This window comes from Mesocricetus auratus, unplaced genomic scaffold (assembly GCF_017639785.1).
Source record: "Mesocricetus auratus isolate SY011 unplaced genomic scaffold, BCM_Maur_2.0 Super-Scaffold_100013, whole genome shotgun sequence".
Lineage (NCBI taxonomy): Eukaryota > Metazoa > Chordata > Mammalia > Rodentia > Cricetidae > Mesocricetus > Mesocricetus auratus.
Genome location: NW_024429196.1, coordinates 37042629 through 37055922, shown reverse-complemented (window position 1 = coordinate 37055922; position 13294 = coordinate 37042629). Strand labels below are relative to the sequence as shown.

At 38.9% G+C, this 13294-nt stretch overlaps 1 protein-coding gene across 11 annotated transcripts in view; it reads left to right on the top strand.

The window, feature by feature from the left end:
• The window catches only part of Ryr2 (ryanodine receptor 2), a 575348-nt gene that overhangs the window by 228424 nt on the left and 333630 nt on the right, over positions 1 to 13294 (top strand). For 8 of the 11 annotated variants that reach the window (XM_040755590.1, XM_040755588.1, XM_040755596.1 and 5 more), the window contains exon 4: positions 5617 to 5637. The exons of the other annotated variants lie outside the window; for them this stretch is intronic. In XM_040755590.1, coding sequence (XP_040611524.1) covers positions 5617 to 5637 — 21 coding nt within the window. The remainder of the gene's footprint in view (positions 1 to 5616; positions 5638 to 13294) is intronic. 11 annotated transcript variants of the gene reach the window in all.

Here is a 13294-nt window from a genome sequence, read left to right as displayed (position 1 = left end):
CATGTGAGGGTCCAGGACTCCTGAGGTGACTGGAGTCATGACTGACAGATCTGACAAAATGAAGGCATGTAGGTCATTTAATACAAAGCTGTGTAAAGAGAAAAGTTGGGCTAATTATATAATCCAACAAATTACTGGACTTGCTTTTGTGGCCTCATTTGCTTAATTAAATTTATGGTAAATTTTTCCCTCAAAATGACAGTAGAAAGTGTTTTGCAGTCTCATGCAGTTTAAAAATACACACTGCTGCCATTATTCTCACAGGCAGATATGGCTTTAGCATTTATAACCTCTTTAATAAGAAGGCTGTGTCCATGTGTCCTCATTTACTGCTTTGCATTTTCCATTTTGAAATTAGTTGGCCTGTTCCTGGAAACACTTCAGAGCCCTCAATTTGAGATCTAAGGAATCTCTATTCTGACCTTTGAAAATATGTATTAAGGGGCTGGAGATGGGTCAGCAGTTAAGTGTGCTAGCTGCTCTCACAGAGAGTCTAGATTTGGTTCCTATCACCCACATGGTGATTTAAGAATGTCTGTAACTCCAGTTTCTGAGGATCCATCACCCCCTCCAGGTATATGTGGGTTTCAACCACACATAGCACATACAAAATATCCATAGACATAAAAGTAAGTACATCTTTTTAAACATGAAATATGCACTAATATGAGAAAGAAGTGGGTGAGGGAAGATGGCTTAACCCTTAAAAGTCTGGTCCTGGGCTTCCAGAGGACCCCAGTTCATTTCCCAGTATCTGTTACCATGTAGGTCACAACTATCTGTGACTCCAGCTCCAGGAGACATGACTCCCGTCTTTGACCTTTCTGGGTATCTGAACCCACAAGCACAAATACACACAAAAATATTTTTAAAAAGATGAGTCTAAAAGAAGAATGGAGAGATTCTTAGGTGCTGTTGTGTCCAGCAGTTAAGGGAAGCATGTCAGAAAGTCTGCTATTGTGCCTTCCACTAAAGAGTCACAGTAAGAATTAGCATCTTTCCTTTAAGGGGACAAACTCACTGTTGAACTGTGTTAAGTACTAAAGTTCCAACATAACTGTGGATTTCTTTTAGTTCTGTGTTGACTGGCAGTTTGGTTACTTAATACAAATTAGGTATCAGGAAAAGAAACTTACAAACCCAAGCAATGTTTGTTTTACATAGTTTCTCATTTGAGTCAGACACTGCATGAATCATTTGGAGAGGAATAAAAATAAGTAATTTTGTTCCCAGAGAGCAGTTGACCAGCATTGTAACTCTTGGGACGAAAACTTTAAAAGCCTCAAAAGTAGGACCATTTAAAAATTGCTAATTTAGAATTCATTAACTATAATAAGAGGTATTAAGTTACATAAGAAATTCATTTTAGAGACAATGGCAACTTCCAAGGTAGCTAGGGATATGGAACCAGAATTCCAAAACAAAAGAAGTGCATTGAGGTATGCTTATCACTTTCAGAAACTAGGGGTTTAAAAATATCTGCAATGGGGGCTTGAGAGATGGCTCAGTGGTTAAGAGCAGTGACTGCTCTTGCAGAAGACCTGAGTTTAGTTCCCAGCACTGGTGTAGCAGCACACAAAGGGAATCTGATACAGGCACCTACATGCATGAGGTGCACATAAACTCATACATGTACACATGTATACATCTAAGTAAAATACTAAATAAATTACTGTGGTTCAAATGCAAAAGAAAATAACACAAATATGAATGGGAAGATATAAAACTGCTCTTTCTGGACCATGCTGAAGTTACTAATTTGTACAAGAGTGTTAAATACCATCAATGCCTAAGTAATCTTTATCATGTAAAAGACTGGTGTACTCATCAGCCTTCAGGGAAAATGAAACCAAAATATTTGATTAACATAAGAAGAATGGAGAGAAAAGAAATAAGAACATAATAGGATTAAATCTGTTCTGAATTTAGACTATGGTGATGTCTTTTTCTGCTCTCTAAATACTGTAAAAAATTGTTAATTCTGTACTTTAATAGGCAAAATCATGAAGTGAAAGTTGTTTCAATCTCTTTCTTTCCTTGTCCTCCCCTCCTTTCTCCTCTCTTCTCTCCCTCCCATCTCCTCCTCTAACCTCCTTCTCCTTCCCTATTTTCCCTTCCCTTCTCTAGGGGGTATAGTTGCTGGGAGGGGCCATGGATCAAGCTAAGAACTGCACATACTAGGAAGGTCCCTGTCATTGAGTTGAGCTATAACCTTAGCCCTATAAGTTACATTTCATAACAATCTAGAAAGGCTAGGAGAGCTATGAAATACAAGTACAATGATAAGTATATTTCAGTAATAAAACTAAATGTAAGTGGATAGAATATTTTGGTTAAAATCCATGAATAGGGTTAAGGAGGCTGAACATGCAGGAGATCCCAGTCCTACTTTTACTTGATTAACAGTTGATTATATTAAATTATAGGAATTATAGGAAAGAAATAAAAGCAGTAGTCTGATAATATGTGTGTATGTATAGCTGGAATAGTGATATTACTGTCTGAAAAGGAATAGGGCAGAAGTAAGTGTGGAAATGAAGATGAGCATTTTGTTACAAGGACACAGCCACTTGTAACTAATTATAAATTTATAGGAGTTTGATGATAGAACTTACATCTTTAGTAAGTCAAGCTAGACACAGTGTAAGGCAAACCTAGCCAATCAACCATTGGTGTGAGACCACAACTGTCATAGTAACTTACTGTACTGGTCACAGGGTATGGAAGATCAGCGCCATTTCAGGCCACTCCATCCAAGACTCACCTCTTCCCAGCAACCTTTTACACTTTTCAGGGAGTGGGTCTGTCAGTCTAGTGACTTTTTGAATTTTGTAAACGTCACTAGCTTTCTGAGTTTTTAAAACCTCACCCTTCTCTTGAGAAGGGAAGAGGATGTTTGAATAGGAGGAATAACTATACAACACCATCTCAAACAAAATGGTGCAGATAATTCCAAGAAGCAACAAACAGTTTAAGGGTATGGAATTTCCATACTTTTGTGCATTAACTTGTAATTAAAACATTAATGCAAAATAAAGATGGTATATGGATTGCTTATTTTTCATTTAATGATATAATTTCAGTGTGAGTTATTTTTGTATTGGACTGTTTGTCCTCTGCTAAATCAAGCTGACATTAAATGACTTTTTGTCTTAAGAGAATTTTTTTGATTTGTTTTAAAAACATGAGGTTGTTTTTTATTAGATTTAGTATAATCTGCTACAAACATTATAGCATTTTCTCTAGCATGGTAAAATTGATATATTTCTTTAAACTTCCACGTAACTGGGGCGCAGTTGCTAGAATGCTTGCCAGTGTGCACAAAGACCTGGATTTGACTCCACCCATGCATAAACCAAACATGGTAGGGCTGCAGTTCCAGCATGTGGGAATGGAGCATTAGAAATAGGATTAGAAATTCAAGGTCATCCTCAGCTACACAGGGAATTTAGGCCTGAGATACATGGGATCTTGTCTTTAAAAAGCCATATAGTATATCTTTAGAAAAATGTTCATTTTTCCTTGTTTTTATGAATTTGGCATTTGCTTAGATTCTAAAACTGATCAAATTTTTGGAGATTTTTCTTTTGTGTGTATAAATTTCTTGATTAGCCCCATGAAAATTGTTTTATCTCCTCACTATTTGCAGGAATTGCAAAAAGTGACTCATGTTGACTTTGACAAGAGCTGTGTCATGAAATCACTCTGCCTGGCTTATGTGTAGTTACAGCCCTGTGGTCTTTGTCTTATGTGTCTAGCTGACCATTCATTGCCCAGCACTTGCTTTCGCTAAGCCTCTCTAGTTATTTGGAGAGAGGGGAGTTCATGTTGTTCTTACCAACTCCCACTACTGGGTAATCATTAAAACTCCCAAGTCTGTCTTCTGGTAAAATCCTACAGTGTTTAGCTTAGCTCTGGTGTGTACAAGCCCGTGTGCTGTGTGAATGTCTAGCATTTAAATGTGAACATGGTGGTATCATATTTTGATAATTATGTTACTGAAATGCAACATTTACATTTTTCTGATAAATATGGAAAAGAAATGATTGTTTAAAATATTTTTCTTATAAGAGTACAAATATAAGATTTGTCCATTTGGGAGCTGGACAGACTGTGACAACTGAACCACATTTTTCTTTTATTTTTAGCTTACAAAGAATTGGGTTTCATTATGACTGTTTCCAAACAAAATCTCCCTTTCCCATCCCTCATCACTTGTGCCCTGTCCCTAGGAACCCCTTTCTACTTTTATGTTGCATTGGGTTTTTTGTTTTCCTCTCCCTATTTGCTCTAGCTCTAAAGAAATTGATTCACCTTTTAAATTGTCTATTATTTAAAATGAACGCTTGGAATCTATGTGGCAGCAACCATATGCAGTGACCACCAAGCCTTCCCATTCAGTTCAGTGAGGAGTTTCCTTCTTTAATAACAAAAGAATGTGTTTTAAAGTGTAATGGAGGGGGCTGCCTTAGAGCAGGCACTGCTGGTGACTAAGCACATCCAGCAGGATGCTCTGTTCTAAAAAATGCTTCAGAATTTCATGGGGCTTTATTTAAGGCAATATTTCTATTTATTTATTTACTTGAGACAGGATCTCACTTTGTAGCTCTGTCTGGCCTAGAATTCACTATGTAGACCAAAGTGGCCTAGAACTCACCAAGATTAGCCTGCCTCTGCCTTCTGAGTACGGGGATTAAAGACCACCATACTCAGTCTCAAAATCATTTTATAACATTTAACAAATGTTGCTTGCAAGACATGGAAATACTTAGCTATAGATTGGATTTCCCCTTAATCAGCTTTTGCTTTTTTATCTAGTCAATGAAATTTTTTCAGGAAAAATCCAAATTAATTTATGTGTGAACAGTATGAAGTAAACGTTAATTCTCTCAGTACATAAATCATGCATTCCATCCTAAGGATGAGTAGTGGAGATTTACTTTTAGAATTGAGTGTGTTCCTCCATAATGGAATCCAAGAACATTCTAAAAGGCATTCTTGTTGACATGTGATTTTTGTTTTTATTCTTTTTATATTGTGAGTCTAATACTCATGTCACTTATTTTTTTAAAGAGTCATACTGTGATTAGAGTACCTTGCATTTCACTAATAAAACAATTTAAATTAATCTGAGTGTCATATCAGAATTATTTGACAAAAGTGTGCTTTTTCATCTTGGAATTTTATGTAATGCTCAAAAGAATGAGGTAAGAGAAAGTTCTGCTTTTAACATTGTAAGGGAAGTAACTGTGAAGTATCGTATCTCCAGATTGTCATTGCCCTTTATAATCAAGTGGTGCTTGGGGATTGGGCTCTTAATATTAAGATGGCAGACTGTGTTTGAGAATTCCATCCCAGCTCAACCCACCCTTGGAGTGCATTGGGCTGTCTTCTGGACCTGTTTCATTTTTAACAGAATACCTTTACTAACTGAGATTGCCATGCTTTAATGAGATGAGTTGCTAATGGGAAGTTTGAACACTATTGTAAATTATTTAAAAACGGGAAGTAGATTTTGTGTCGGGGTGGCATTTCAGTTGACTTAGGCAGGGAAACATTGTTAGGTGCTTTTGTTTTGTTTTGTTTTTAATTTTTTTGGCTTTTTTCTTTCTACAGCAGGTTGATGTGGAAAAATGGGTATGTGTTTCCCTGCATTTACAAAGGGCTTGTGATTGAAAAGCGCATGCTCGCTGCTGCCTCTGAGCTTTTTAATTTTGCTTCCTAGCACAGCTTCTTTTAGTGTTTGAACTAACTGCTCGGCTATAATGACTACACTTCACAGGTCACCAATTAGAACCCTTTGTCTCTGAGTTATTGTCACCTTCAGCAGGCTCTTCACTCCCCACCAGATCATTTTACAAAATTGGTTTAATTATACAAATGTTGCTGTGTATCTGGACATAGGAAGGGTTTTATTGCTAGTATTCAATACATTCAGCTAAACAAAAGTGAATGTTCTATCTCAAAAATGTGGCAGTGCAGTCTCAATAGTGTTCCATGTGTTGCAGAGAAAAAATGCAAGGCTTTTCCTGTATTCATGCAATCTGGAAAAGTGAAGGAGAAAAGCAAATGGCTTTGCCACATAGAAAGGGTGGTTATAGGTGTCTGGAGGCAGTCTGAGGTCCACTGTTAGCAGCTTGTGTTATGGTACAATGGCATTAGTACTGTTTCTTCATCTGCAAAGGAAAATGATGAGGAGTGAAAAGAGAAACAGAGGAATAGGGTGTGGGTGAGAGAAAGGAAAAAAAGAAGCAGGGGATTGGGAGGGATCAATTTAGATAAATCTATGGAAGTATCCATGTCCTTCTGTTGCTAATCCAAGGTTTGAGTGGAGGTCAGTCATAGTAACATTTACATCCTCACTCAGCTTTTCCCCAAAGTACAAAGCAATGACAGTTTTTCTTAGTATTTTGCTGTAACTTGTTTTTTACTTCACAGGAAGAGTCTCTTGAGACAGAATAAAGTTGTTATTTCATTTTGCCATCATCATCTATCCTTATTTTGGCCTACATCTGTATCTTGGGGCCTGGGTCTCTCTATCATTGTCTTGGGATCTGCTGTTTTTTGATATAGTGTTTGGAGTTCCTCATCTCCCCCATACAGTCCCTTTCCATGTGATCCCTAAACAACTACATGTTCATGTGGATGTTTGCATTTCTTTCTCTCTTTGATCTTCTTTTGGTCCTTTATGCACAAGCAAGTTTTATTCATCAAATTTCTGTTTCCATACTAGTCTTTGACAACTTCCATATTATAGTCCTAGGAAAGTTTAAATCCACCATATCTTAAACTATTCTGTCTTACTAGGCTATTTTATTATTTTAAATTTTAAATTGTATACCTTCCTTTACAGAAAGAGTTAAAATTATGATCCATGCTCAGACTTTCAGCTTGATGGGTTATAGGCTCTTTTCTTTCTTTCTTTTTTTTTTGGAGTATCCTTTTATTTAATATAGTCACCCCAGCTCTCTTTAATCAGTATTATATACTATATCCTTTATATGATGAATATTTTTAATTATTTTTTTATTTAGGTTAGAAACAATCTTGTTTCACATGTCAATCCCAGCTCCCTCTTCCTCCCCTCCTCCCCCGCCCTCCCCACCAGGTTCCCCCAGTCCCTCACCCAATCTCTACTCTGATCCCCAAGGAGGGTGAGGTCCTCCATGGTGGATCTCCAGTAACTGTCATTTCATCCAGGGCAGGGCCTAGGCCCTCCCCCAAGAGTCCCGGCTGAGAGAGCCTCCCATATTGTGGCATGGGCACTCAAAGTCTATTTGTACACTAGGGATAAATACTACCCAAGGCCTCCTCACTGACACACACATTCAGGGGGTCTGGGTCAGTCCCATGCTTTCCACACAGCCATCAGTTGTCCAAGGGCTCTTCTTTTTCTAAGCATAGCTATGGCACCTCCGTGTTTAAGTCCTACCCCTTTGATACAAGCATTTAAAAACATTTCTGTTTCAGTGTGTATCCTTCTTTTCCACTGAAGCACTTCCATGCTGGCACTTTCTCCAATATCCCTTCAAGGCACAATTAATTCTTTTGAAAATCAACTTTGGAAAATGTATAGAGAGACAATGTGTAAGTAAATAAAGTCACCCATTCCCTATTATTTGAAAGCATTTGCAATCAATTGGTGTGCTTGTTTGCCTTCAATCTGCCTCACCAGTTCACATGCCCCCCTTCCATAATTATTTCTCATTTTAAATTTGGCTTTTTGATGTGAATTTTATGTTAGAAATGGCTTGTTAGCGGTAAGGCAGTCATGGAAACACCATTAAACTGAACATCACAGGCTTTCTTTGACTGCTGGCCAGTTTGGTAGGCTCTTCTTGTTCCCAAATGTTACTGTTCTGTCAGGAGTTAAACATACTTTTGCTGAGATGTGCATTCATTCAGAAACCATGTAAGAATTTGCCTCTGTGGAGTCAGTGTAGTTCAGACTGATGAACACTTTCTTTGACCTCTTTCTGTGTAATTCAAATCGCACTCGTTGGCAGACATACTGGAAGGGCAGTTGGAAATAACTTGTGGTGTTGTGTGACACTATTCTTGGGGAGAAGTGAACAAATGTATGTTCACTCCAGGTAGAGAACTGATGATAGACTAAAGGGAGGACACTATCAAAGGCCAACTTGATGAGCTAGTGAGCTGCCCTGGATTACTTAGAGGCGCAGACATGACTCAAAGACAGACATTCATCAAAAACCCACCCCTGCATGGGTGACAAGCTCACAAAAGCTAGAAACCCAGATGTCTTAGTTAGGGTTTCGATTGCTATGAAGAGACACCATGACCATGGTAACTCTTAAGAGAAAGCATTTAATTGGAGATAGCTTACAGTTTCAGAGCTTTAGTCCATTATCATCATGGTGGGAATCATGGCAGCATGCAGGAAGACATGGGGCTGGAAAGGTAGCTGAGAGTTCTGCTTCTGGATCCACAGGCAGCAGGAAGTGAACTGTGAGCCAATAGGCCTGGCTTGAGCTTCTGAGACCTCAAAGCCTGCCCCAGTGACACTTCCTCCATCAAAGTCACACTTACTCCAACAAGGCCACAGTTCCTAATAGTGCCACTCCCTATGGGCCTATGAGGTCCATTCTTATTAAAACCACCATACCAGAGGACACCGCATGGCTTATATGCAGATCTGCAGGCAAAAGAGAGTCTCTTCCAGGCAGCTCAGCTGATCTGAGAATGAGCCTCAGTAAGCCTTACTGCTGATCTCCTTCCTCCTTCCTGTCTTTCCCTCCCTCCTCCTTCCCCTTCCTTTCCTTTCCCCTCTATTTCTCTTCCTCCTCTTTTTCCTTCATTTCTCCTTCCTTATCTCTCTATTTTCTCTCTTTCTCATTCCCTTTCCCCTCTTCTTTTCCCTTGTTTCCCTCCTTCCCTCTGGACCTGTCTTCATTTTTCCTTCCATTTTCTTTTCTTTCTCTTTCCTTATTCTCTATTCCTTTTTCTCTCTCCCTTCTATATCTTTCTCCTCCCTCTTCTCTCTTTCCTTCCCTCCTCCTTCCTTCTCCTCTCTTTTATCCCCCTCTTCCTCTTATCCTTGCCTCTTTTCTTCATCTCTTTCCTCTGTCCATTTCTTCTTCCCCATCTTTTTCCTCTTCTCCTGCTTCCATCACTCCTCAATTCTCTTATTATCCTTCCTTCCTTCATCATTTTCTCCCTCTCTTCCTCAACCTATTTTTTCTTTCACTAATGTCTCTTTGGAGTGTCTTTGTACTTATTTAAACATAAATACATCATATTGTAAAACGTAACTCTTCACACTTAAAAGAAAATGCTATTTCTAAGTCTTGGTGTAAAGAATATTTAACTATTATTTTCACCTACCGCATCCTGCCCTCCCTGACCTTTTCTTAACCTTAGTGTTAGTTTCCAACATGAAGGCCTGGGATTTCAGTTTGTGGGAGGAGATAAGAGGAGAAAGAAACATACTGAAATTGTCACACATGATATATTATTTGTAGATCAAGTGACTTCTTCCACTTAATTTTTAAAAAATTCATAATGTTGCTATAGCTATTAAGATATAAAATAATTTAAAATGTTTCCTAGCTTCACAAAATAATGCATTGCACACCCAGTTATCATATCAGGGTTTGTGAAAAAGCATGATCAGAGTTCATTCATCCTCATGTATAAAGCATTCTATCTCTTGAGGTAGATGGCTATTGGTTTGTTAGTGGCAGTCTTAGTATGTCTTCAGTCATTTTGACCCATGTGTCTGCTCTAAGGGTCACTATAGTGTTTTGTATCAAGAAAAAGTTCTCTTTTGAGACAAGCTGGAAAAGGAAGAAACCGCCAGGTAGCTACTGGCTTCATGTTTCAGGGATTCCTAAGTTCTGTAATGTACACACATCACTGAGATAGAATGCCAGGTCTCACTGTAGCGTATCAGTACCATTTATTTTCCTTCCGAAGCAGAACTAGATAATTATGAAAACATATATCTGTCAAATCTGTCATTTAAATAATGTCTGTACTGAGTTATTGATAGATTGGAAAAGGCAACAGTTGACACACATCTGCTCCAAAATATGCTGTATTCCTTTTAAGCATGTCAACATGGGTGCTCAACCAGTTGTCAATAAGTGACACAGAGTAATGGCAACATGAGTGACACAGGAGTGTGACTGTCAGGGGTGTCCTGTATATAACTGCCCTTTATGGGTTGAAGGCTGAGCCCTGTTCTGATACTCTCTAAACCTACACTCATCATGCCCCTTCTCATCATGCAGTATTAGATATTTTCAGTAGGGAAGACTTGGAAAGTTAATCATGCATATAAAATATGTTCATCATAAGAGTAGTAGTTGACATTTATCCCAAATAATACATCTACATCTTATTCTGTAGTATATAAAGGGTAAGCTTTGAGTTTGGGATTTTCATGTTAGACTATGTTTATCCTCTAAAACATACTGTGACCATCCTTAATTACAGCCACCAATGCATCCAAACCTTTGATGATGAAGGAACTTATTTTTCTCAACATAGTGAAGCTGTTTCACTCATAAGGGAGAGAGGTGAGGTGGCAGATGGAACATTGTGGGAAATCCTTGGATCTGAACACATAGAGAAGACAGGATATCACAAAGGACTGACTTTGAATTAGCATCTTCTGTGTGGAGCAGGGTGTTTTAGTTTCTTAATGGGGAACCCATACTTGACCTGCTCCAGAACCTGGTCTCTCAGAGTCCTGCATTTGGGTCCTTTGAATGGTAAGCCTCCCAAGTGCATGTTCCTTGGTTTCAAATTCTCTTTCTAAACACTGTTTTGGGGGGACATCTTCCAAGAAACCAAAGATACTGTTTTGGGGGCACTTAAAGATTGTAAGAGAGATTCTTAGACAGAGGTAGTAATTTAAAAATAATTTATTCATTCATTGTGTGTGTGTGTGTGTGTGTGTGTGTGTGTGTTGTGGGGTGCACACACCACAGTGCATGAGTGGAAGTAAATTGTTAGGAACTGGTTCTCTCCTTTTACCACATAAGTCCCAGGAATCAAGCTTAATTTTGTGTTGTGACTTCCGTTTAAGGATGTAGAAATGGGTTCTCTTTCTCTGCTAATGAAGGAATTAGGGGGCTGGAAAGCAGTGTGACTGGAAATTTTGGGGAGTTCAAGTGGGGTCACCAATGATACCAAGTGAATCAGGATCCTCTCTAGGGGATTCTTAGTCTCACTAATAAAAACTATTAAGAAGGAAATCAAGCAGAAGTTCAGGGACAATTTATCCGAGTTTGTAAGAGGCCTTAAGGGCAGACACACTGTGAATCCAAAGCTACCTGAGGAGGCAAGTGGAAAAAATGCACCAACATGGAGGTCATCCACAGAGTAACAGGCAGCCACATAGTAAGGTGGGAGCTTTGCAGAAATAGGAAGTTATAAAAGAAAAGACCTAGGGTAGGCAAGCTGTAAATCTCAGAACTGCCCCAGAAGAGGGGAATGGAGACAGAAGGGGAAAAAAGCCTCATTGTTTGAGATAAGCTGGTGTGCAGGTCAGCTAATGTAAGTGTTGTGGGGGGATTCTAGAAAGCAAGGAAGCTCATGTTAGTGAAGGTGTGGGCAGCCATCCTTAGTTCTTGCTCTTACATCATCTGTGAAATCTCTAGCAGCTGAACTCATCCTAGATAGCATGTAACTGCCACATGCAGTTTTACACTAGAGAACTAAAACTTTGTGTTTCTGTGCAAATTGGTCACCATCTGTCTTAGTTAAGGTCGCTATTGCTATGATGAAACACCATGATCAAAATCAACTTTGGGAGGAAAAGGTTTATTCCACTCACAGTTTCACATCAAAAGCAGTGAGGGCAGGAACTCAACAGGACAGGAACCTGGAGGCAGGAGCTGATGCAAAGACCATAAAGGAGTGCTGTTAACTGGCTTACTTCCCTAGAAAGGCTCACCAAGCTTTGAACACTCAATGACTTTTTTAGCCCAAAGTCCTTCCACAGAATGGGAAGTGGGTCAGGACCTGTGCAACATGCCCGTGGCCCCTCACTCTACTTTCTCTAGTAAAATTTTAGCTTGTGCCCAGAGAAATTTTCACAAGTGAATTTGGTTTAGTTTAATCTTTCATTATGTTTATTTTAAGCATAAACATGATATTCTCAGCATGGAAAGAGAATGTGTCTTTCAGTGTCTTTCTGCTGTGGTTGCCTTTTCCCCTGTGTCATTCACAGTTTAGAAAGGATTTTCTTAGTTGATTTTGCTGTTGTCTTTTTATTTTTTGAGCTATACATTTTCCCCCACTCCCCTTCTCTCCTCCATGTTGTTGTCTTTTTTAAAATCACTCCTAAGTAGCATTTAAATGGAGATCAAACTAATATATCCATTCATCTTGATTTAGTGCAGTTGCTTTTTTCCTTTCCCATGAGTGATCTCTTTTGAAAAATCTTCTGTTGTCATCACTTTGTTAATAGTTTCAATTTAGATAAAATTATCCAAGAGATTTGAAAAAAAGGAAGGTTAATCTCGCTATGAGCTGCAGTCAGTCTCTGTGCTCTTGGCTGTCTCTGGAAAGCCGCATGGCATTCCCACGTGCTGTTTTCTTCATTCCCCAGATGGGTGCTTTCAGCTTCACTTAGCTATTCTGTTCATTCTGTTCCATTGCAGTCATGTCTCCTGCTCTGTGTCTTACTCCCCCTGATGTCATACACAACCTGTATATTCTGAAGATCCACCCTGAGCCACTCTGCTGAACACTCAGTAAACATTCCTGCTGCCACTGTAAAGTAGTTAACTTAGGTAACTGGCCAAATCAAGCTGAGGTTATTATTTAAAGAAAAATTCCCAACCTTGGTTCAATTAAAATCCACAGAGAGCATCCATCAGAACCATGTTCTACTGAAAAGTATTGGATAGTTTTGTTTGATTCTTATAAATATGATATCAAAATAATTTCCCCCACTTAGTCCTTGTATCACATTTCCATTGTTCTATTTTGATCTCAGTCGCTGTGGTAAAATGTGCAGAAGCAACTTGGGGAGGAAAGGTTCATCTTAACACTTTCAGGTCATAGTCAATCACTGAAGGAAGTCAGGGTAGAATCATGGAGGAATTCTGTTTGTTGGCTCACTGTCTCATGCTTAACTAGCTTTCTTACATAGCCCAGGACCACCTATCTAGGGAATGATGCTCACCATAGTAGGCTGGTCACCCTCTGCATCAATTAACAATCAAGACAATTCCATCAGACATACACACAGGCCAGTCTGACCTCAGTAATCCTTCTACTGTGGCTTCTCCTCTAGGGGAAGTCCTTTTGTGGATATGTT